At 40.1% G+C, this 25,000-nt stretch overlaps 2 protein-coding genes across 2 annotated transcripts; one reads left to right on the top strand and one right to left on the bottom strand.

The window, feature by feature from the left end:
- Positions 1-1,240: 1,240 nt before the first annotated feature.
- Positions 1,241-12,852, top strand: LOC148522282 (uncharacterized). The gene is made up of 6 exons (XM_088474150.1): positions 1,241-1,310; positions 2,897-3,232; positions 5,856-6,158; positions 10,962-11,123; positions 11,544-11,578; positions 12,826-12,852. The coding sequence occupies exons 1-6, from the start codon at positions 1,241-1,243 to the stop codon at positions 12,850-12,852; spliced, it is 933 nt and encodes a 310-aa protein (XP_088330276.1).
- A 10,600-nt stretch (positions 12,853-23,452) lies between these two features.
- LOC148522281 (olfactory receptor 5V1-like) lies at positions 23,453-24,388 on the bottom strand. Its single transcript, XM_088474200.1, has one exon. It carries the CDS (start codon positions 24,386-24,388, stop codon positions 23,453-23,455), a length of 936 nt encoding a protein of 311 aa, XP_088330326.1.
- Positions 24,389-25,000: the final 612 nt, after the last annotated feature.

Genomic DNA, 25,000 nt, shown 5'->3' with positions numbered 1-25,000 from the left:
CGACACTTTCACTTCTAATACTGTACTGTTACATAACTTCTCTGTGCTAATATTCTGTGTAAGTATGTATACCCATTTATACGCCTAACCTGGAAATACTGCTGTACTGTGACTTGGACATCTTGTGATACCTGCTACTGAATATACCATGTACTGTAAGACCGCAATTTTGTGGCTGTCTGTATACATGTATTCCTGATCAGAAAATATACTTTCAACTCTATTACAGGACCTTAGTAAATAACTTCCTTATATATACGTATTTTTTTAAAACTAATCTTTTAGATGGATAAATTAAGTCTACTGTATTAAGGGCAAAGGATCCTTTTTTTTACAGTGCAAAAGCCTAATATTTACTATAAGATTAATTCATACAGTAGGTTATACACATTGTGATTGATGATTAGCACATGCGTTTTATCATTTATTTTTTAAATCTTCACCAATTTTTTTAAACTGTAGGGCGACTTATCAGTAACCCCCTATACATCTTTACTCTATAAATTCTCCTGAAAAAATAAAAATTACAAAAATGTATTGTACATGCATTTTAATTAGTTAATATTTAATTTATCTTCTTATTTTTAAGCAGTTAACACACCCCTGCACTAGTCGATCAGTCATTTACTATATTTATTAATTTATACTGTAAATTATTTTATTTCTCTATAAAGTGTTTACATGGATGCTGTACAGACACTCCTTATGGACCCTCTTTGATTTCACATTACCTGATTTGATATCCAAGGATGGGCCTGGTACAAACGCGCCGTGATAGTGATGACGGCAACGAAGAAAGCCAATTGTTCGGATAGGGACATTCGGTTGCACAGATGAGCAGAACTCTAGTATGGTCGAATATCCACATTTTTCTATGTGCAGTTGTGGGTGTCTTGCATGTAACTTGAACTTGAATTGGCCTGAGTATCAACTAGTCATTAAATAATTACATTTTCAGGCTAATGTCCCAGCTGCCAAACATATTACTTCTCTTTTTAATTGATTATATTTTTTTGTTTTTGAATTGTCCCCCTATGATATTAGTAATTCATGTCTTGACCTCCCTGACCTGTGCATATATCTTTCTCATCACTACAGTGCACAACGTATAAATAAATAGACATTGCTCTTTACCAAGGACCTATATTCTATGATGTACAGTAATCTTTTCAAGACCTGTACAGTTTCCGCATGTTGAGTTTGACAGGAAGCAATACACAGCAAGCACGGATCGGGCTGTATGCTAGTAGTAATTACAGGGGGAAACATGAAAGTCTGGATAGCATTGGCTTTTTATACTTCTATCCAGTGTAAGTATTATAATTATTCATCCAGCTTTTTCCAGCTACAAATTTCTATCTATAAATCACTGAATATGTCATGGCCATAAAAGGATTGTAGCTATATTATTACTGTGGCTATGTTCTAATTATACATTTATTGTGATTGGGTCTATATTCTGATGGTGACAATTTTCTGATTGTGACTATATTATAATAACTATGGCTATATTATAACGTTGTCTATATTGTGACTGTGAATTCATTTAATTCTGATTTTGACAATATATTGTTTGTACATACATTCTTATTTGGTCCATCGTTTGATTATAACTGTATTCTGATTGTGACTATATTATAACTGTCACTATTTTCTTGTTGTGACTGTATTATAACTATAACTATATTCTGAATGTGACTATATTATAACTGTAACTATATTCTAATTATAACTATATTCTGATTCCGACTTTATTAAAATGATAATTCATAGAGAAACATTTATTTAAAGAATACAGTATGCATTGACCTTTTATTAAATCACTTGGTTGGTTTTATCATATTGTTGAAGATTGTACAGTAATTCACAATATTTTTTACATTGTACAAAACAAACAACAATTTGTGTTCATGAACATTAGACCAGTGCTAATATGGTACATAAGACCAGCGCTAATACGATGACATTAATTTTATTTATATAGCATCAGAATATTCTGTTGCACTTTACATTTGGGAAAAAAATCCATATGTCTATCATTAACAATAATATTTATCTATATATCACCTATACATATTATATTCTAATTGTGCATTATTTCAAATGTACCTATATTCTGATTCTAAGTCAATTTTGATTGTTAAATTGAGATTAATGATAAAATACAGACCAAACAATTGCTGAATTACAATGATCTAAATATCAGATTTTGCTTAGCTTTGGGAGAATTTACCTGTAGGACCAGAACTATGATTGCTCTTGAAAATCAAATAAGTAAAGTTCTCCAACAGCCATTCACACAACTATACAAATAAATACTCTAGACACAGGCATCTCCTAATACATAATTTTGCAAATAAACATACACAGATATTTTTACCAAATTTAAATTGAACAGCTTGGCAAGTTCAGGTGATGAAAATGTTTGAAGAATATTCACTTCAATTTGCATTTGTCTGCAGAATTTCCCACATTTGCCTGACAGGATTAAGTTATTCATGTATAATTTCCCCTATAATTTTTTCTGCAGCAAAACTCAATTGCTTAAATTTATTTCCTGCAATTTTGCTAATTTATTGTGGCACTTTTTTATTTTGGTTTGCCAACTCTTTATTTCCTTCTCCACTTTTTTTTTACATGTATATGGATATATTGTGACTAAATTCTGATTGTTTATATATTTTGAAATTCTCTAACATGTTAAACATCCACAAAATCTTTTTCATCCAGTACTACATATTATACCTCTAAATCATGTTCAAAACATTAGGTGCTATTTTTTAGTTTATTTATTTCTTCTTGCAACTATTAAAAAAATGGGCGTGGTGGGCCCGGTGAATAATATAAACAGAAATTACAAAAAAAATAAAAAATTGACTCAATATGTTTTCTCCAGGTATCATAGCAGATGGAATAACACAAAATGTGTTGCTGGTTCAGTTTACACAAGTTGGTGAATCGACGAACATCACATGCAGTATTGCACTTACAGGGGAAAATAACTTGCACTGGTACAAAGAAAACAAGGATGGTGGATTAGAAGACATTCACAACAGTTTTTGTACTTCACATAATATTAAGGGCACTGAGAAATATTTTTCCTACTGCAAAGAAAAAGTTGTCACTGCATTGGCTATTAGGAAAGTGGAAAAATCTGACTCTGGAGTTTATTACTGTTCTATGCCAGGAATGGACCAAGTCTTCTATGTAGCCAGTACATTAGTTGTTACGGGTAAGAATGAAAGATAAATGTATGTGTAAGTAAATGGGATATATGTAAGGATACATGTTCAGTTCCTACTGCATCAAATCATAGCTATGGAAGTAAAAGTCACAGCATGTCCTTAAAGATCTAAGGCTGCAACCCATGCACCTTGGTCCTTGTACAGTAGTTGCACAGTATCTGGTAACCTACTTGCTACCTATGTATGTTATATTGTTTACCAAGTATATTATGCCTCCTACTGTACATTAGGTAGCATGCATCAGCAGCACCTGTCACATTACACTGTAATAGGTGCATTGTATATCACTGTTATAGTACTGTACATCAGTGACTTTCTAATATACATTTATGCTAAGCTAAAATCAGCCCAAACAGATGCAGCTGATAAGTGATTTCCATTAGAATGTTACTCTTATCTGTGTGCACAATTGTTTCCTGTTTGCATTGTGGCTGTGAGTCTAATACCATCGGCAGACCCACAATGCTTGTTTATCTGCATAAGCTCTTTAGAACAATGGTTGAAGAGCACCTAGAAATAATTAAAGGGACAGGACTTGATGTTTGGGACCTCGAAATGAAAAATTGAGGCTGCGCTGCCTCCTACAATGCAGATAAAGTGTGCACCTCCTCAGACACTAACTGCAATCACCAGTGTTTACCCATAAAACTGGAGCAACTGAGCAAAGTTAATATTACAAAAACAGCATTTTTATTATAGGTTTACAGTTCATGAATTACCGTTGTGTGTTTAGAGAAATTACATTACAAATACTTTTTAAGTCAATCACCATAAACAATCAAAAACAGTAACAACTGGTAAAAGGTTTGCTTTGCAAAGTACAAGACAAACACTATGTTGTCTGTCATGTGACAACTTTTTTTTATTATAGTCACACACTAAAACATTGAAGATGCATAAGGGACTCTGAAAGAAATACAGTGAATGTGTGACACTAAATTTATATCTAAAGCAAAAGCTGTAATTGTTTGTAGTAGTATACCAGTTATTATATTTCAGCTGAATGGTTATTTTTATTTAGTTGGTCTATATCGTACCATATAGTGTATCTACATAATAATTCTGGATGGTCTGTCAAATGGAGCCGGGGAAACATGTATATTAAAACCACAGAACTTGCATTATTACACACTAAAGATGATACAATGTTCAAAAAAGTAAAAAAACAAGAAGAAGAAAAAGAAAAAAGAGTGTATTGATCAAAACCTAATATTAACAAAAACATATTAAATAGATATACACAATTCAAAAAGAGAAAAAAGGCTGAATCACCATAAAAATATACTTAATGGATTGCATTCTTTTAAGGCTTGAAGAGTCACCATCCCAAGGCGTAAAATCCACCCGCTTCCAATTTTTTGGAGAATCAAGGCCGATCTCCACATGTCAGTGGTGGTACCCAATCAATTATACGACACTACCAGTTGCCAATGCTTGTCGTACCGAAGTACGATGGTTCACCATTCTCTCGCAGAGCTTACACGTGGCCATTCCCACGTATGTCAGTCCACACGGACATGTTAACAGATATATCACATAGTCCAGCTGACAAAGCAGTTTGTAACGAATACGGATGGGGCTGCCATTCTGTGGGTGTGGGAAGCTCACACCTGGGATCATAAAGCGGCATGTGGTACACCCAAAAATACATACATTTTATTCATAAAGTAGGCTAATATTATCTATGCTTTATTATATACGCAGCACTTTACCACATATCTTCTTTTGCAGTATAGCTAAGGCAACTTAGCCAAATTGAGATCTTGTGTTAAGAATACTAAAATCACACTTGGCAATATGGTAATTTTGGCATCATTGTCTGTGACTAACATGGCAATAATGTACAGATCTGATCCGTGGAGAGCAAGGGAAACAGGTAATCCAAATTACCGAAGCATACTTGGCCCCAAGTATTACTGTCATCAGATGCTCTTATCTATCCTACACCTTTTTACACTTCAACTTTCCTCATCAGAGTGATGCCCTGGGGTGGCTCAGCTGGGCTTGTTTGGGGGTGTCCTGCACTCTGGATTTCAACCCCAGTATGTTAGGGACCTACCCTCAGAGGTTACCTGGGCGCGGTGGGTAGGCCCATAACCATGGCCATGATTATGCCAAAACCTCTAATTAATTTGTGCAAAATTCTATTGCAAAATGTATTATATTATGTATTATTAGTAATGTTGGAGTTGTGCACCTGTATCCTTCTTTTAGTGTCATCAGATGACTACACATACTGACTGTACATATCATTGCAGTCATCTCTTGACCAGATTGAGGGGGAGATGTACCAAGCCTTGGAGAAAGATAAAGATGGAAAAGTGACCAATAGCAGCCAATCAGCTTCTAACTGTCATTTATCTAGTACAGTCTATGAAATGACAGAACCCGATTGGTCACTTTGGGCAACTTCTCCACGTTATCTCTCACCAAGGCTTGATACAACTCCCCCTGTGTGATGAAACCAGGCCACATTTTGGCAGTTTTCATTATTCAGGCGTCACACATTCAGCAATGTACTGTAGGGCCAATTTGGTTTAAAGTGACTCTAATGCTTATTTTTTTTTTATAAATTCTTTTTTGAAACAAATGGATGTGGCCTTTACACAGAAGGTGATCCAGTGGATCCCACACTATCTATGCTCGTTCCAGCGAAGAAAGAAAATCCAGAATCCGGGAAAAGTTTGCGACTGTGTGTTGCCCGTAATTGGACAAAAAAGTGGAGTCAGATTAAGTGGTCTATCAATGGAAGTCTATTAGATGGTTGGACGACTCTGGATTCAGAAGGGAGTCTGAGGAGCTTGATCATTGTACCTAGTGTTAGTCAGCATCTAAATGTAACATGTTACATAGAAATGCTCTCCACAGTCTTCGCTATCAGTATTACAGAGCTCCCATTCGACAATAATAACGGTAAGTACAAAATACACCTTTTATGTTGTTGAAATATTAATTTTAGTATTTTTTTCTTTTAACAATTTAATACAATAGAATGACATTTTTATTTGCAAGTTTTTTGTTTTTTTTTAAAGCTAGATAACATTTTATCGGGGCTACTGTATATTACGAAAGAGAGTAAGATTGAGTCCCTGAGGAATTGAGGAATGCTGATTCTCGGTATGAGCAAATGATCCATTATAATAGCATTATATAAATATATATATATATAATTCAGGCAGCCATGGGGTAGAACAGTTGGTGTAGTGGTTAGTATTACTGCCTCACAGCACTGAGGTCTTGGGTTAGATTCCCACTATAACCCTAACTGTGTGGAGAACTTATTAAATAAAGGAATGATTGTCATGCTTTTAAAAGAGCAAAAAAATATGGTAGTTGCTCAAATCACTTAATTGCATACCACAGGTGCTTGTAAAGGGCGGGGTTTACATTGAACACAGAAAAAAGGGATTTACCCCCAGCGCACTGCTGCAAAAACAATACTTAAATCCTACATGATAATAGAGATTCAGAGGTATTCGTTACATACATTTGCAAATATATGAATAAGCGCCAGGCCAATCGTCAAGGCTTCTCTATACTGGCGTCCTTAACATTAAGGGGTTCACGTCCAAGAAGCAAGGCACCCCAAAAAAATTTCCAGCCAAGGACCATCCCCAGGGCATCACACGAAAAAGGGAAAAAAGGTGATAGTGAAGTATAAAGAAAAGATGTGTAAGGATAAATCAATAAGTGTTAATGAAATGAGAAAGAATTAAAATTACATAAATAATATACAAACAAATAGAGAAGTGATAAAAATATTCTATGTGAATTAAGTGGTGATGCCATGAGAAAGGTCCAGCCAGAACAACCCCGGGGGCCCCACTCCCAAACGCTCACCCCAAAATAATTATTGCTACATAATGATTTATCCTTACACATCTTTTCTTTACACATCACTATCACCTTTTTTCCCTTTTTCGTGTGATGCCCTGGGGATGGTCCTTGGCTGGAAATTTTTTTGGGTGCCTTGCATCTCGGGCGTGAACCCCTTAATGTTAGGGATGCCAGTATAGAGGAGCCTTGACGATTGGCCTGGCACTTGTTCATATATTTGCAAATGTATGTAACTAATACCTCTGAATCTCTATTATCATGCTTTTAAAAGAGGTCATAAACTTGGTAACCATGTCGACATTCAAAATGTTGTCAATCATAATGACGACATGATGTCGACTGTTGAAATGTCAACATGGAACATGTTGATATCTGCAGAATGTTAACATGTTCCCTATGTCGGCATGTGAAATGTCAACTTTATGCAGTTTGACGGCATTAAGAATGGACTGTGGGAGGGGAGGGTTAGGGTTAGATTGCAGGAGTGGGGAGAGGGTTAGGGTTAGACTGCAGGAGTGGGGGGTTAGGAATAGGAAATTAGGGTGGGTTTGATTTAGGCTGAGGGGGGAGGGATAGGAATAGGTGTAGTGTACTCATTGCCACTAGATTAAATGAGTGCCGGACCCAGAAGAGACTGTTGCATTATGTGATTCAGTAATTTTAATAAAATAAAGGGGAAGTCAATCACTCGACCCTTGCACAGTATGCTGCAAAAACTAGGGCTTACGCCCCCAATTCCTCTTATCCAAAACTAGACTAACTTCCAGGTGGTTTCCAAACCTAACTTTCATGTGGTCTCTATGTGATTTACTTCATATACACCTCCACTTCCCATCAAATGTGCCCACTGGCCCCATTTGCTTGTGGCACAAGCATGATACAAGCATCCAACTTGCCAACCACACACAAGAAAAGGACAAGTGTGTGTGTGTGTGAGGGGGGGATACAAAGGACAAAAAGGCCTCAGACCCCATCTCAGCCTATAAGCCTATAAGTAACTTTGCCCAATCACCGCCCCTTAGCTTTCCATTGTTTCCTGAACAAACACACAGTTCTCAGACTAAAGTTTAACCCTTTCAACTATAATTAGTGTGTTGTTGTTTCAAGGAGCCAGTCTCGGAGTATAATGGCTCTCAGGCCTTTTTGGATAAAGGTGGGGTGGGATTCAGGAATTGGGAGTGTTGTGCTATGGCGGTGGTGTAGGGGAATAGCGTGCAGGAGCTACTCTTGATGATGGTGTCCTTCCTCCTTTTGTACAATGGTTAAGATAATGATGCTTGAGACCTGCACCTATTTCTGTGAATCGAGTCAGTGACCTGATGTCTGTGATTATATGTGGATGTTGAATAATGACACTGATGCAATTGTGGATGAATACAAAAATTGTTTATTGGATCGCATTGCCCTATAATATGTATCAGCTGTAGTAATATGCATTGGTGAAAAAAAAACATACCGGTGGGTTGATTGGCTCTTGACAAAAACTAAAACGGTAGTCTATATGTATCTCCATGTGGTAGTGAATATTGGGTCTAATTCAGAGTTATACGTAATGTCAATGTTTTTGCAAATTTAGCAAATCTTTGCCACTGCCCATTAGTAGCACAGCACATGCACCAAGTTACATTACCGTACTCACACACTGCGAGTTTGTGATCGCAGTGTTATTGACAGGCAGGGAGCGTTTGGGGGAGACAACGGGGAATGTTGGACAAATTCCAGGCATGTCTTCACCATTTCAGGGGTGTATCAAATCCTGCATTTGCGAACCCATACGCAGGAAACAGGGCTCCAGTGTCTCAGTTATGGCGGCCATTCTGAGTGACCATAGACTTAGGGAGTCTGTTTGCTGATCTGCGTCTGATGCTGCATATGTGTACACAGTTGCTTACAGCTGCGATGGCTCCATTTGGCGTCTCAATACAAGCTCCGGCAGTTGTTCCATCAGCCAATTTCGCACATCCTCAGCTGAAAAAATCAAAGCTGTGGCAGCAATAGCGTCCAACTATGAATTAGTCCCATAGAGTGTAAGTTACATTGGTCCACGGACTGGTGTGTAGGACTGAAATACTATATTCTATATAAAATGCTTTTTAATAATAAACTTGAAAGGTTTCCAATATAAAAATATATAAAAAAATATGATATCAGGCTGTGCTCTATTTTTAAAATAATATATATAAAAAAATATAATATCAGGCTGTGCTCTATTTTTAAAATAATATATATAAAAAAATATAATATCAGGCGGTGCTCTATATTTAAAATAATATATATATAAAAAATAAACAAGCAGACTGTCTTACGTTAATTAGAATAATTTACTATCATTGGTCAAAGGTGCCAGTCTGCAGTGAAACTAAGGCAACGAAACAGCAGTTACTATTTACAGTATCCGTCTAGTAGACGTTAGACACTGATTTTATTTGATTTACAGCATATTTCCCCATTTCAGGAAAGTTAGTAAATAACCCTCAATGTCCTAGTACAATGTACCCTACAATAAATAAAGTTCCTATTAACTAATTGAGAGACATGAAACAGAAGCTACAGTGTTTGTGGCCACTTCCTTTTTGGGTGGAACAAAAGACAATTTATTTCCACTGACCAAAATGTTCGTATATACTCATTATAATGGACAGTGCTGGCAAGAAATACAGTGGCTGCAGAATTTTATTTAATTTTATCATATTTTATTTCTATACTTTTGTGCATTCTCTAATTTATATTTTGCCAATATATATTTCCAATTTAAACTATTTTAACACATATCAATAAAGACTAGTGATTTTCTAAATAAAACTAATATAACAGAAGGTCTCAAAGTGCACCACATCAGCATATCCCCCTTTGTTCTTACTGCTGTTTGTGGATTTATTCTAGAGTTGGTGGTAGCACCACACTTATAAGTACCAAGAGATATTGTTTAATTGAAAATATCAATGTACCGGTATGAGATGAGACTTGTGATAGTGTATGAGAACAATTAGTATACTGGTGTGGGATTACCTTTTGTTTATGTGTTTGAGTACTGCAATCAGCTTTTTATATACATGTTGTACAGGTGTCATTTTATTATTGAAATCCGCAAGAGCCTTGGGAACATTAGAAATACAGTTTGAGTCTCCCTTATCCAAAATGCTTGGGACCAGAAGCATTTTGGATATTGGATTTTTCTGTATTTTTGAATATTTGCGTACCATAATGGGGATGGGACCCAAATCTAAACACAGAATGCATTTATGTTTCAAATACACAATATAAAATCAGCCTGAATGTAATTTTATACAATATTTTAATAATTTTGTTAAGCAAAGTTTGTATATATACACAAACTTAATTTATGTTTCATATGTACCTTATAGACACAGCCTGATGTTATACAATATTTTTTATAATTTTGTGCAGTAAACAAAGTTTGTGTAAATTGAACCATCAGAAAGCAAACTTGCCACTATCTGAGTCATGATTAAAAAGAAATCAGTTTTACTGAATATTCCGCACTTCGGAATATTTTGATATACAGTAGGAGACTCAGTCTGTACTATTCTAACTTTTTTGAAAGATATAATTTTGGGATAAAAATGTAAAAGTGTGATGTAAAATGAACTTTTGACTATAAGGTCCACATTTAATTTTCCACAATGGGAGGGAAGATTGGTGATGTTGGTAGTCGCAAGTTACTGCTGATCCTTTGCTCCAATAAAGTCAAAGTTTTAAAATCAAAAGGCAAAAATATTGACTTAAAATAACAAACAGCTGAAATTGTTAAAAAAAAATTGCCTTTTTTTCTAATTAGTTTTTTAAAGTGTTTTTAGCAGTTGTCTGTAAAAATGTCTTCAAATATTCTAATTATTTTTTATTTTTGTTTTGTTTAAGATGACAGTACCGTCTGCAATAACGTGCTGTATGTGGCATTAGCTGTCGTCATCGCTCTCCTGCTCATACATCAGATAATTCTTGCTTGCAGACGTCGGGCATTGGCTAAAAATACCACTTGTCCTGATGCTGTTCCTGGCATTAGTCCTGACACTCACTGCGGTACGTTTACACTGAGTATGGAGAGAAAAACAAATTCACCAAATGACTGCTTTGTACATTGGCTTTTTAAATGACTGTCTCTTTAAAATACGGGCAGACTCGCAAGAGCCTTCATCTCGCTGGCTAATACATAAGCTGCTAAGTTTTGCTTTGTGAAGATCTAACTTACTCACAGGTCTTCATGGTGTAAAATATGGAGTTTGCTAATAAGGGACATTTGCAAATAAGGTGCAGGGGTCGCAAAATAATTTTAATCACTTTAAGAATGTTTTATTTTAACTTTTAACCCATGGCAACCAATCAAAATATAGAACATTAATAAATTTATAAAATTAACATAGTTATTTTTTAAACCATATAAAGTCTGATTTGTTAGTCCTTTACCGTATGTAAACATTGTATATTCTCATCTATTTGTAGAACGTGCTGTGAGATTTAGGCCTGAGACTGAGACGGTACGTATGGGAAAGTGGCATAATGTACACTGTAAATTAAAAAAATAAAATAAAAAATATTTATATATTATAAAAAGATATTACATCCTGTATAAACATAATGCTGTCGGTTGAGTGCTGGTAAACCTTCCCATCCCATCAGGTGGTTGCTCCCGGCCACCAGGGAGAGGGGGCAAGTCTCCGGGAGCCGGCTGCCACCTGCCTATAGCCACCCATTACCGAGTGGAAGTGGGCCGTCCGGGCGGCTGATGACATGATTTGCACTGAATCGCGTTATCATAACCATGGTGACACAATCTTGACATCATGCCCACCGGCCTGTCCACTTTCCAAACGCATCCCCCCACTGAGCCAGGAAGTCGGCAAGTATGCTGTAAGTTCTAATATACAACATTTTCACATATGGATTAGTGATGACATCACTAAGCCACAAACGTAAGCGCTAATTTGTAAGGGCCAGAGATCAGCAACATTTAAAAAGTTCTGCTGAAAATTGCCTGTTCTACATGTACTTGTGAAATGTTGAAAAATACAGTATGTACACAACATAAGGCTTTAAGTAGCCCTAATGTCTGTGATTCTTCTCAGTTACGCAACAGCTAAATGAGCTATACATGATCGTTCCGGCACATCCCCAAACAGCAAAACATTTCAAATCAGGAACGTGGGAAACTCTTTTGTCCATGTCACTGCCCTGACCCACCCAGACAGTGTCCAGGTCTACCCAAATGTCTACCCAACTACAGGGGAAATTTACTGGTTGTTTGAAATCCTGACGAGTTTTCTGCAGTTTCCCAGTGGGTTTGCATCCTGCAGAGTTATTAAACTCAAAACTACATACTACTATACAATTGAACATCAATATTTTTACCATTAAAAGTGAGCAAATCCCAGATTAACTAATAGGTGGGATCACAACCAACCGCAAATCCGGCCAATTTGAGACCTGCATGTCACCGGCAGATTTCTCAAAAGCACTGTATAGACTGCTAGGATCTGTGCAGGCTTGTATATTAATATTATGCAAAAATTAGCAAATCAACAAAAAAAAGTAGCACAAGATCCCGTCCCGAAAAATAATAATTGTTAACCAGCCCTATAGTAGACCTTTTTCGTTGATTGATTCATCCCACCCCTTGTCATACAGTATATGCACCACATAATGAGAACTATATTATACTACCTTTGCGTGTTGACATTTGTTTTGTTTCTTTACTTTTAAACATTTATATTTCTGTTTTTTTCAGGTTACTTATGCAGCTTTGAAACCATGATCAGCTATATCAAGCTTCTATAGGCCATTCAGTGGTTATTTTTGGGTTCCATGCGAAGAAATCTAGGCTTTACTGTTCTACACTGTATACAGACTTGCATTTACATTTTGCAGAAAATGACATTGACAGAGCTAGCTAATACATACATACATACATACATACATACATACATGACAATTGCAGAGCTGGCTATTTTATATTCCGCCAGTTTTTTATTCTTAAAACTTTCAGGCCCTTTGATCAGATTTGTGTCTGTCTACGTGTGTACATTTCCCTACAGTATGGGCCTGTACCACTTGTGCTAGACGGCTGATGACAACCACCCTTCTTGTCACCGCACTGGAGCGCCTATAAAAATTGTATGGATCTCTATGCAGTTCCGGTCTGCATCCCCCAGCGGTAGCCATAGGGGCGCAAGTGCATTGCATCTTGGATGAATACGCAGATGTAAAACGGTATGCAGTCAGGAAGCCGGTGATCGAAATGCCGACTGCCAGCTTCCGACTGTGAAATCCTGGCATGGGCTAATGATAGGCGTCTAAATAACAACACTTATCATCAGCCCCACACCGAAATCCCGATGCCCGGCATACTGAACGTAGGTAAGCCGGGCGTCGGGACCTGTTAGCCGCTGTGGGGGGGTTGGGTTTAGGGATTTCCGGGGGGACTTAGGGTTAGGCACCTTTCCGGGAGTGTTAGTATTAGGCTAGGGGAAGGGAGGTTAGGGTTAGGCATCCCCCCCGGGTGGGTTAGGTTTAGGGTACGGAGAGGGTTAGGGTTAGGGTTAGGGTTAGGTTTAGGCATCCCTGGGGGAAGGTTAGGGTTAGGCACTAGGGGGGAGGTTAGGGTTAGGCACCCCTAAGGAAGGGTTAGGGGGAGGGAGAGGGGAGAGTTAGGATACTTACCAGGCACCATCGGTATTTCATTCGCCGGGCTTAGGTCCGGCGGTATGTCATAACGATTTCATGTAAAACATCTGGTACTTGTGCCCGATGTTCTATCCATCCACCTCCGTATCAGACGCCTCTGTGTTATACAGTAGATCATACAACATTTTAATAGCCCTTATTTGTGAAGTCTTTAATTTATTTCTGTCCCTCTGAAGATACAGAATTCTATACGTGATCTCACCAATGACCTACTGTATATAGTGTCATCATCATCCTTTCTCTGCTCCTAATTCCTCTTCTTATGCAACATAGTTTCACATTGGCCGTGCACATTGCTTAGCTACACTGGCTGATTGCCTTTACACTGTGTCCTACTGTAAATCCTTTCCCCCTCTGTATTTGCCATTTTTGTGCAACCATTACATTTCTGAGACCAAAGGACGATATTTAACATTTTATTACCCCCTGGTGTTTTCACCATGAACAAAAATTTTTTTTCCTTTACCAGTAGTAATGCCACCAATAAAGACATTGAAAAATACTGGTCTAATCACAGTTATTAGGGGACCTCCACTGGTAAATGCTCCCTCATCTCAATACGTTCTATTTACTACCGAGTCTGATGAGTGAAGCTCTTGACAGGGGCAGGTAAGTACCCTATTCCTCCCTTCTCCTCCCCCAACCCTCCCTTAGTGGTGCCTAACCCTAACTCCCTCTCCCCGCAGCTTAACCCTAACCCTCCCCGGGGGGTGCCTAACCATAATATCCCACCGGGGGTCCCTAAACCCAACCCCCCAGCATCTAAATCAAATCAATTAATTTAAATTATCATTCTAAAGTGTAAAAAACCTTGCTAAAATCTAGGTATGGTACATCTATGATTCCAAAGTGACCTATTTACTTATTCAGCCAGTGGAAAAATAATCAGATTTATCTTCCCTCTATAAATTAATTCTGCTTGTGACTCGTAAACACCTGAATTTCAGATCTTTGGGGGTCTATTTACTAACCCTTGGATGGAGATAAAGTGAACGGAGATAAAGTACCAACCGATCAGCTCCTAACTGTCATGTTACAGGCTGTGTTTGAAAAATGACAGTTAGGAGCTAGTTGGCTGGTACTTTATCTCCCTCCAGGGCTTAGTACATAGACCCCAAAGTACCAACCAATCAGCTCCTGTCACTTTACAGGCTGTGTTTGAAAAATGGTAGATTGGAACTGATTGTTTGGTTCGCTATCTTCATCCACTTTATCTCTCTCCAAGGCTTAGTACATACAGTGCAGCTGAAAAGTATTCACAGCGCTTCACTTTTTCCACATTTTGTTATGTTACAGCCTTATTCCAAAATGAAATAAATTAATTTTTGTCCTCAAAATTCTGCACACAATACGCCATAATGACAACGTGTAAAAAGTTTTTTTTTAGATTTTTGCAAATTGAATAAAAAAAAAAAAACTAAGAAATTACATGTACATAAGTATGCACGGCCTATGACATGAAACTCAAAATTGAGCTCAGGTGCATCCTGTTTCCACTGATCATCCTTGAGATGTTCCTACAGCTTAATTGGAGTCTACCTGTGGTAAATTCAGTTGTTTGGACATGATTTTGAAAGGCATACACCTGTCTATATAAGGTCCCACAATTGACAGTGCATGTCAGAGCACAAACCAAGCATGAAGTCCAAGAAATTGTCTGTAGACCTCCGAGACAGGATTGTCTTGAGGCACACATCTGGGGAAGGGTACAGAAAAATATCTGCTGCTTTGAAGGTCCCAATGAGCATAGTGACCTCCATCATCTGTAAATGGAATTTGTTCAGAACCACCAGGACTCTTCCTAGAGTTGGCCGGCCGTCTAAACTGAGCGATCGTGGGAGAAGGGCCCTAGTCAGGGAGGTGAACAAGAAGAACCCGATGGTCACACTGTCAGAGCTACAGCATTCCTCTGTGGAGAGAAGAGAACCTTCCAGAAGGACAACCATCTCTGCAGCAATCCACTAATCAGACCTGTATGGTAGAGTGGCCAGATGGAAGAAACTCCTTAGTAAAAAGCACATGGCAGCCCACCTGGAGTTTGCCAAAATGCACCTGAAGGACTCTCAGACCATGAGAAACAAAATTCTCTGGTCTGATGATACAACGATTGAACTCTTTGGCATCAATGCCAGGTGTTAAGTTTGGAGGATCTCAGGCACCGCTCATCACAAGGCCAATACCATCTGTACAGTGAAGCATGGTGGTGGCAGTATCATGCTGTGGGGATGTTTTTCAGTGGCAGGAACTGGGAGACTAGTCAGGATAGAGGGAAAGATGAATGCAGCAATGTAAGACCACACCCTTCTGTCTCACCAGCCAGCACCCCCTTTTGTCTCTCCAGCCAGCACCCCCTTCTGTCTCTCCAGCCAGCACCCTTTTCTGTCTCTCCAGCCAGCCCCCCTTCTGTCTTTAGTCAGCACCCTTTCTGTCTCATTATCCAGCACACCCTTCTCTCTCACCAGCCAGCACCCCCTTCTGTCTCTCCAGCCAGCACCCCCTTCTGTCTCTCCAGCCAGCACACCCTGCTGTCTCACCAGCCAGCATCCCCTTCTGTCTCTCCAGCCAGCACCCCATTCTGTCTCACCAGCCAGTACCCTCTTCTGTCTCACCAGCCAGCACCCTCTTCTGTCTCTCCAGCCAGCAACCCCTTCTGTCTCTCCAGCCAGCACCCCCTGCTGTCTCACCAGCCAGCACCCCCTTCTGTCTCTCCAGCCAGCACCCCGTTCTGTCTCACCAGCCAGCACCCCTTCTGTCTCTCCAGCCAGCACACCCTTCTGTCTCACCAGCCAGCACCCCCTTCTGTCTCTCCAGCCAGCACCCCCTGCTGTCTCACCAGCCAGCATCCCCTGCTGTCTCTCCAGCCAGCACCCCATTCTGTCTCACCAGCCAGTACCCTCTTCTGTCTCACCAGCCAGCACCCTCTTCTGTCTCTCCAGCCAGCACCCCTTCTGTCTCTCCAGCCAGCACCCCCTTCTGTCTCTCCAGCCAGCACCCCCTGCTGTCTCACCAGCCAGCACCCCCTTTTGTCTCTCCAGCCAGCACCCCGTTCTGTCTCACCAGCCAGCACCCCTTCTGTCTCTCCAGCCAGCACACCCTTCTGTCTCACCAGCCAGTACACTCTTCTTTCTCTCCAGCCAGCACCCCCTTCTGTCTCTCCAGCCAGCACCATCTTCTGTCTCTCCAGCCAGCACACCTTTCTGTCTCTCCAGCCAGCATACCAATCTGACTCACCAGCCAGCCCCCCCTTTTGTCTCTCCAGCCAGCACCCCCTTCTGTCTCTCCAGCCAGCACCCCCTTCTGTCTCTCCAGCCAGCACCCCCTTCTGTCTCTCCAGTCAGCACCCCCTTCTGTCTCTCCAGCCAGCACCCCCTTCTGTCTCTCCAGTCAGCCCTCCTTCTGTCTTTAGTCAGCACCCTTTCTGTCTCATCAAGCAGGTCCATTTTTGTCTTTAGTCAGCACCCTTTCTGTCTCATCATACAGCACACCCTTCTATCTCATCAGGCAGGTCCACTTCTGTCTACCAAGCCAGCCCCCCCTTCTGTCTGACCAGCCAGCACCCGTATGTTTCATCAGTCAGCCCCCCCTTTTGTCACCCCAGCTCCAGCCCCCGGCCCTCTGCATCCAGTCCCCACAGCCCAGAAATACTTGCCATCCCTTGAAATTTCTGACTGTGGCTGTGGCCGGCTCCTCAGTCTGAGAGTGCAGCGATGCGGCGCATGTGATGTCATGAAAAAAATAAAACTTTATTCATTGTAGACAGGCAGCCGCCTGGACATCTACATTGGGTAGGAGCCAGGGGCGTGCCCGGGACTCCAGCCCTGGCAGTCCCACCTTGACTCTACCCCCTGGCCACGGGTGGCACCACCGGTACAGTGCACCTCTCTCGGCCGGCGCCCCTGGCAAGTGCCATCCTGAACAAGGGGTAGATACGCCCCTGAATTAGATTACAAAAGAGACAGTGCTATTTCTGTGTACTTTTACAATATTAACTGAATAAAAGTAACATACAAAGCTGTTCTATACCATCCCCCTTATGGGCTTGTTTACAACTATGATGTTTTTATGTATAAGAAATGAAGTGCAGTATGGTTTTAAATGTAGTATACTGGGTAGCTTATCATGAAGTATAAATAAAAGGAAAAAGCTAAAATAAGAATGCACAAATAAAAGCAACTGTACAGGTACATTGCTTTAAACAATGCAGCGCTAGCCCTGTAAATGAGCGCTTAATGCACACTTGTCTATTCTCTCAAAATATCCGGGAGACTCCCAAATTTAATGGAGTTATCCATGATGCAAATAGCCTGTATCCCTTGGGAAGTGGAGCTATGTGACGTGATTAGCTTTGTTATTTTCCGCAATGCTTTCTATGGTGGTAGAAATATTATAGAGAAAATAAGTAAAGTAGTCTTTTATCGGGGTGCATAATAATCTTATAACATATAATATCAACCAAAAAGTTGATCTAAACAAAGTGGAGTGTTGACGTTCTCCATACTTTGTTCTATAGAGGTTCAGTTTCTCAAAAAGAGAGGAAAAAACATTTACCATATAGGGTAATAAAGTCTAATTCAAAGTGGCAATTTATGAGGTAACCATGGCTTAGCGTAGCCGCTCACCAGATTTTATAGTCCACTTTGCAAAAAGTAGACAAAAAGAGTAAAGGTGTAGTCCTTCAGGCATCCCCGGATACCACCATCAAGGTCTTACATGAGCCAGCTAACCAGTTCCTGCACAGTCCTCTCAGCCTGAAGTGGGTACGGTGAGCGGCTACCCTATTTCCTGTAGATGATTTATATGTTGCTTATTTTTACCAAATAAAAGTACTGTATTACACTATTTGGATCCTTCTTACCCATTCTCATATATACCGGAGTGGTTAAGACAAGAAGGAGAAATAAGAAGGAAGGATAAGGATCAGTCCAGAACGAGATCACCCATAAACCCCCCCAAAGCTGATGTGTCTACTTATCTTGTAGACCATTTTCTCTGGTAGGGAGCCATGGTTACCTTATAATTGCCACTTTGAATTAGACTTTATTACCCTATATGGTATATTTTTTTTATTCTCTTTTTGAGAAACTGAACCCCTACAGAACAAAGGGCCTGATTCAGACCCGCTCACGAGCGGGTCAATGTTGCCCTAGTGTGCATGCGCCGTCGTCGCTATGGGCCAAGCCGTCGCTATGGGTCTCGCACCAAAGGGGGCATGCTGTCGATGGTAAGTGACAGCATGCCCCCTTTGGTGGGCGTGCCAGGGGCGTGGCTGCCCAGACGGAGGCGTTCCCTTGGGCGTGGCTGCCAGACGGAGGCCTACCGTCTGGGTCCAGCCCCACTGACATCACTAGTGATGTCAGTGGGAGTGCCTTTGGCTCTGATAGAGACAAAAGTACTCCTGGGCTTGCGGCAGCGAGACCCTACCGCAGGGTCTCGTCGCAAGCCCGATGGTCGCGATGGTCTTGACCATCGCGACCATCTTTTTGGCCGCTCACATAAGCTGTGGGTCACCCACAGCTATGCGAGCGGCCAGGAGGCCGCTCCAATAATAGGTAGGACGGCCCTGATTCAGAGCGAGCGCTCTTGTCAGAGCATCCGGCTCTGAATCAGGCCCAAAGTGTGGAGAACGTCAACACTTCCCAAAGTCTTTGTTCAGTCCTAGCACCTGTGGATCCACTTTTTGGACCATACTGTTTTTTTATTTTGCACAATAATCTTGTGTCTCAAAAAGAATAAAATGTATCCACACACCTTTTTATTCCCCAAAATTTCTTCACAATGGTGAGTGTCAGTTCTTTCGGATCCCCATTATGGTATTGAGAGAAACGTCTTGGGACACTATGATTAGTTAATTTCTTCTAAATGTTGCATCTATGCTCCCGGAATCGAGTGTTGACAGATCGAATAGTTCTTCACACATACTGTAAGTGGCAAGAGCATTCCAGAACATAAACGCAATATTGGGATTCCCACAAGACATAGTAGTTGTTTTTTTTTCTCAATGTGTAATGGACGTATTTCTATTGCATCGATAACATCCAGTAGGTTTGGATGGAATCCATGTTGTAAAGGAAGGGGTCGATGGAATTACTCTTAGTTCACTAGGTGCCCATAAGTTTTTAGGTTTTGAATTTTCTTAAAGACAATATTTGGATTGTCTTGGAGACAGCCAGATAACATTGGATCTCGTTTTAAGATGCTAACATTAGATTTTGCTATTCTTTTTATGTCCATTGACTTGGTATTATATTTAGAAATAAAAGGAATAAACTCTCTTTTCTTATCAAATGAGAGGAAGGGGATCTCTGTCTCTATTAAGGTTATTTGGGTTATTAGATTCACATCATCTTTTCTTTCTCTAGGCCCTTGTATATGAAGTAATGTAGATCTATTAATGGACAGAACATGTTTTTTTTTAGCATCCTCTAATAATTTATTTGGATACCCTGAACAAAAAATCCTCATCCTCTTCACAGTTCCTCCAAAATCATAATAATTGATTTTTTAAATATATTTTTGATCCATGAGCGGTGATGTCCATTCCGGAAATGTAAATAGTGATCCGCTCCCATTGGTTTAGCAAAATTTGAAGAGACCACTGCATTATTCCTGATGGAGAAGGCTATATCCAAAAATTCCATGTGATCATAACTAAAGGTGTGCGTGAATCTAAGATTGTAGGAATTTCTGTTTAAATAATCAACAACATTTTGTGCTTATTCGTGACCCCCTTCCCAAATAATAAACAGATCATCAATATAACGGCCATAGAGGACCAGGCTGAAACAGTATCTAGAACATGGTATCAAATTGTTGCAATGCAATGAACTGAGTAATGGATTTTGGAAAGGCTTTACTAATGTAATTATCTTTCCAATTAAACAATTTGGATCGGTATAAATGGAGGTTTCTTGGGCCAGACATTTATCTTGAAAAAGTCCCTAGATAAGAGACAAAACGTGTTGATCTAAAGCCAAGATATTTGCTATTGATATTGGAACCTATCAGGGTAATCTAATTGCTGTATGAAAGCCGAATCTACTGTGCAGAGGAGGACGCACATGCTATTGACTATTACCACCCAGTGTAAAGGCTAACCAGCCCTGGGTGCCTTTCAAGCCCAACATTACTGCTGTGGAGTGTCTTGCCGTCACCGGGAGATCAGCGTGCCATATCTGGGCCTCCGCTGTTGCTCCCACTGCCAATTTTTACTCTTGGCCCTGCTGAGGGATACTAAGATACTAATGCAAAGGGGCACCCACCAGAGCAAGGACCTCCCATGCACATAGGACGGGTGCAGCGGGCGGTTAAGTTGAAACGTACAGCAGCTGCTCCCCGTTTTGAGTCTGTATACAAATATACTACAGGATACTGCATAAAATAACATTTGGAGTACAATACAGATTAGAACGTGAAATTTTATTGCTATCATATACTAATCTGTACTCTCTGGATATTTTTGTTCTGACGGTCCTGGATACATTTGATACAAATGTATTTAAATGATTAAAGATACCTGAATTTTCAAGGATTCTGATTGTATTATTGTGTGTTATTATGTAAGTTTAATTGTGTTTTATTAAATAAGTGTATCTAAGAAAGGCTACTTCCCTTTGCATTTATTCCATGAACAGATAAATATAGTTTTCATTTAGTATGTCCTCCACTGACGCGGTCTTCGTACATGTGATTTTATTGTAGTTACACAAATAATCATGTATTATACTGTACAATGTATTATTGCTACTTTACCTACTATAAATAAATATCACTTCTCTTCTATTGTATGGACTGAGGTGGTGTTAGCATAAGAAGTGTTGTGGTGTTTGCACCATACATGGTTAGGCTGAGGTGGAAAAAAAGCCATGTTACCGGCAATAAGGCTTATTGCCCCTTGATAAAATAAAGCCAATAGTCTATTTTTTTTTACAAGACATACTGTATGGCAAATACTATAGAGGCAAGACAATAGTATTGGGCAAACTGGATGTAGTCGGAATCCCGGCGTTCAGGGTGCCGATGGTCTGAATACCGGCACCGAAGTCCCAACAGGTCGGGATCTCGACACCAGTATCCCGACCGCCGGCATCCCGAAGGTAAGTATTGGGGTGTTAGAGGGAGGTTAGGGTTAGGTATCGGAGTTAGGGTAAGGTATTAGAGGAAGGGTTAGGGTTAGGCACCGGGTAGGGAGTGTTAGGATAAGGGTGCAGAGAGGGGGAGGTTAGGTTTAGGCACCAGGGGAGGGGGTGTTAGGCTTGGGGTGCAGGGAGGGGGAGGTTAGGCTTAAGCACTAGGGAGGGGAGGTTAGTGTTAGGTACCGAGGAGGGTGGGTTAGGGAAGGGGTTAGAAAAATACTTACATTACTTCCTATGGGTGTCGGGGTTCTGGTTATCGCAATGCCGATGTCGATATTCTGACCAGCGGTATCCCAACAGCCGGGATTTCAAACCCAACCCTGGAAAACACCATTAATTTACAGAGTGTTGTTTGTCCACACACAGCTGGATTCTGAGTTGGACACATCCGCGGGCACATTTCCATTCAGCTGCGGTAGCCTACTTACTTCCTAATGTTAATGTGTGAATCACTCGTGTATACTAAAGTCCATCCCGCTACTGCATCCGCAGTCGCAAGTATCATAATTAGTATCTGGACTTGCACATACCCCATGCTGGGTGCAAGCGATCTGTCTGAAACAGGTGCCTCACCTCCATCCGCATGTTGCGATCAAGCACGGGGGGCGGTTTAAACGCCTATACCGCTACCAGGAGACAGAAGAGTTCCATGAATCCTCATCATCGCCCAGCTACCACTAGCAAATGCCCTTTTCACGGATAGTGTGCGTAGTCGACCGATGGATCAATCCTCATCTACTAGCGAACTCCGATCATCCATGTGCAAAAGGCAATTTCTTTGGTGCATGTGCAATATGCTGATATCCGCAACATCCATGTGCACTGCGACGTGGATTGTGAATCAGGCCCACACAGTACAGTAAATGAACCCTGTGACTTGCACTGCTAAAGAAACCCAACATACTTTATATATCAATCTACAAATATGACACTTCATATAATAACACTCCTAATATCCCCTTATATACTGTATATTACATAAATAATACTTTAATGGATGTCAGACAAGCAATACATGAGAAGAAAACAGGTACATCTCTACTACATTAAGTGTAGCATCCAAACAGAGAAGTAAGTGGTGCTTTTATCTGAATTACGTACAGTAACTCCCGTACAGTACAATGGCACAAAAGGGGCAATGTCTGTGCAAAAACATGGGGCAAATATACATTATATGACTCAACTTAGAATTGAGTGCAGAATTGGGCACTATAGCGCTAGAGTTTGTTAGTGCAGTGACTAATTATCTATTTATTAGAAACATGCGGTTCGGTTCTTCAAAAATCTGAAGCCACCAGAGTTTCGTGAATCCGGACTGATCCAAGTCACTGTTCTAATCTCCGGACGAGATCTGGACAGATCCAAGTCAAGGTTTTCATCTTCCCGTGGTTCGGAATTTGGATTTTAAATCCTAATTTACGGTTTTGGATTTCAAAAAAATTCATGATTTTAGCTGTTTTTTTTTTTTTTAATTTGATCAATTAAAAAAAAAAAACCCAGATCCTTAACCAAAACATGAAGGGTCAGCGCACATCTCTATTATTTATATACTGTTCGAGAAAATTTCTTCTTTAGGGTTCCTTTGACATCCTTATTCCTTATACTGTAGATGATGGGGTTCAGCATTGGGGTCACCACCGTGTAGAGTATGGAGACCACTCTATCCCGATCTGGGGAGTAACTGTGCCGGGGACGCAGGTATATGAACATAATGGTGCCGTAGTAGAGAAAAACCACGGTTAAATGTGAGGCACAAGTGGAGAACGCCTTGTGTCTCCCTGTGCTGGAGCGGATCTTCAGGATGGTAGAAATTATGTGAAAATAAGAAAAAATGGTCAAGATGAATGAGCAAAGAGCAACTAATCCACCAGAGATGTACACAGCGACCTCATTGAATAACGTGTCTCTGCAGGAGAGCTGGAAGACGGGGGGAATCTCACAGAAGAAGTGGTTAACATGGTTGGATTTACAGAAAGGCAGCTGGAAAGTGAATATAATATGGATCAAAGAGGTAGTAAAGCAAAATGTCCAGGAGCCAGCGGCCAGGCAAAGGCACAATCTCTTGTTCATAATCATTTGGTAACGCAGAGGGATGCAGATAGCTACATACCTATCGTAGGCCATGATGACCAATATTATGCACTCTGTTGCTTCCAAGGCTAAGGAAAAATACATCTGGGAGGCACATCCTAAGAAGGAAATGTTTTTGTCCCGAGATAAGGTATTGGCAAGTAGTTTGGGCAAAATGCTGGTAGATAAACAAATGTCTATGATCGACAGGTTGGTGAGGAAGAAGTACATAGGAGTGTGCAATTGGCTGTCAGCTCTCACAACTACAATCAGGAGAACATTTCCCGAGAGTGTGATGGTGTAAATCACCAGGAACAGCAGGAAGTATATAGCCTGGAGATACGGGATGCTGGAGAGGCCAAGGAGGATGAATGTGTTCACAGATGTCTGGTTTCCTTGTTCCATTACACTTCTGCACCTAAGAAAAATAGTACCAAAGCTGTAGAATAAATTCCATGGAGAGTTTTTAGAAGTGAGTTTTAAAAGTGATGTTGCCCATAGCAGCCAATCAGATTCTGCTTAACATTTAACTAGCACCTTCTAGAAGATAATAGCTAGAATCTGACTGGTTGCTATGGGCAACATCACTTTTAACTCACTTCTAAAAACTGTCACTTTAGTATATTTACCCCTCAGAGTCAATCTCAAATGTCAAATCTTAAAGTGTCACGAAAAATATAAAAATAAAAAATTAATATACATAGAATCACGAGGTGGATCACTATTTAGGACAACAAAGCGAACTTTTTTACATCAATAAATGTTTATTAAAATTTTTGAGAAGGGAAATTGGGTACAGATAGCAATAGGGGGGATACACATTTGGATTATCATGTATAAAAAATAATAAATCATACATTTTAAATAAAAACAAAAGAACAAGAAGAAAAAAAACAAGACACAACTATACAAACGGCATCCTCTAATACGATTTAAATTGGGGAGGTGGAAGCAGGTACAGGCCTTTCAAGAAGACTAAAGTGTGGAGGTGTTAAAGCAACCTTACTGTAAAATAGA

The sequence above is a fragment of the Taudactylus pleione genome, unplaced genomic scaffold, assembly GCF_031769625.1.
Source record: "Taudactylus pleione unplaced genomic scaffold, aTauple2 ptg000148l, whole genome shotgun sequence".
Taxonomy (NCBI): Eukaryota; Metazoa; Chordata; class Amphibia; order Anura; family Myobatrachidae; genus Taudactylus; species Taudactylus pleione.
This window is presented reverse-complemented; position numbering and strand designations above follow the sequence as displayed.

Excerpts from the sequence above, each read along its gene's own strand:
- LOC148522282 (XM_088474150.1), top strand. The coding sequence starts at position 1,241 with ATGCTAGTAGTAATTACAGGGGGAAACATGAAAGTCTGGATAGCATTG. Across the intron at positions 1,311-2,896 it reads TTTTTATACTTCTATCCAGT|GTATCATAGCAGATGGAATA; the intron begins GTAAGTATTATA and ends TGTTTTCTCCAG. Across the intron at positions 11,579-12,825 it reads TTAGGCCTGAGACTGAGACG|GTTACTTATGCAGCTTTGAA; the intron begins GTACGTATGGGA and ends TGTTTTTTTCAG.
- LOC148522281 (XM_088474200.1), bottom strand. The coding sequence starts at position 24,388 with ATGGAACAAGGAAACCAGACATCTGTGAACACATTCATCCTCCTTGGC.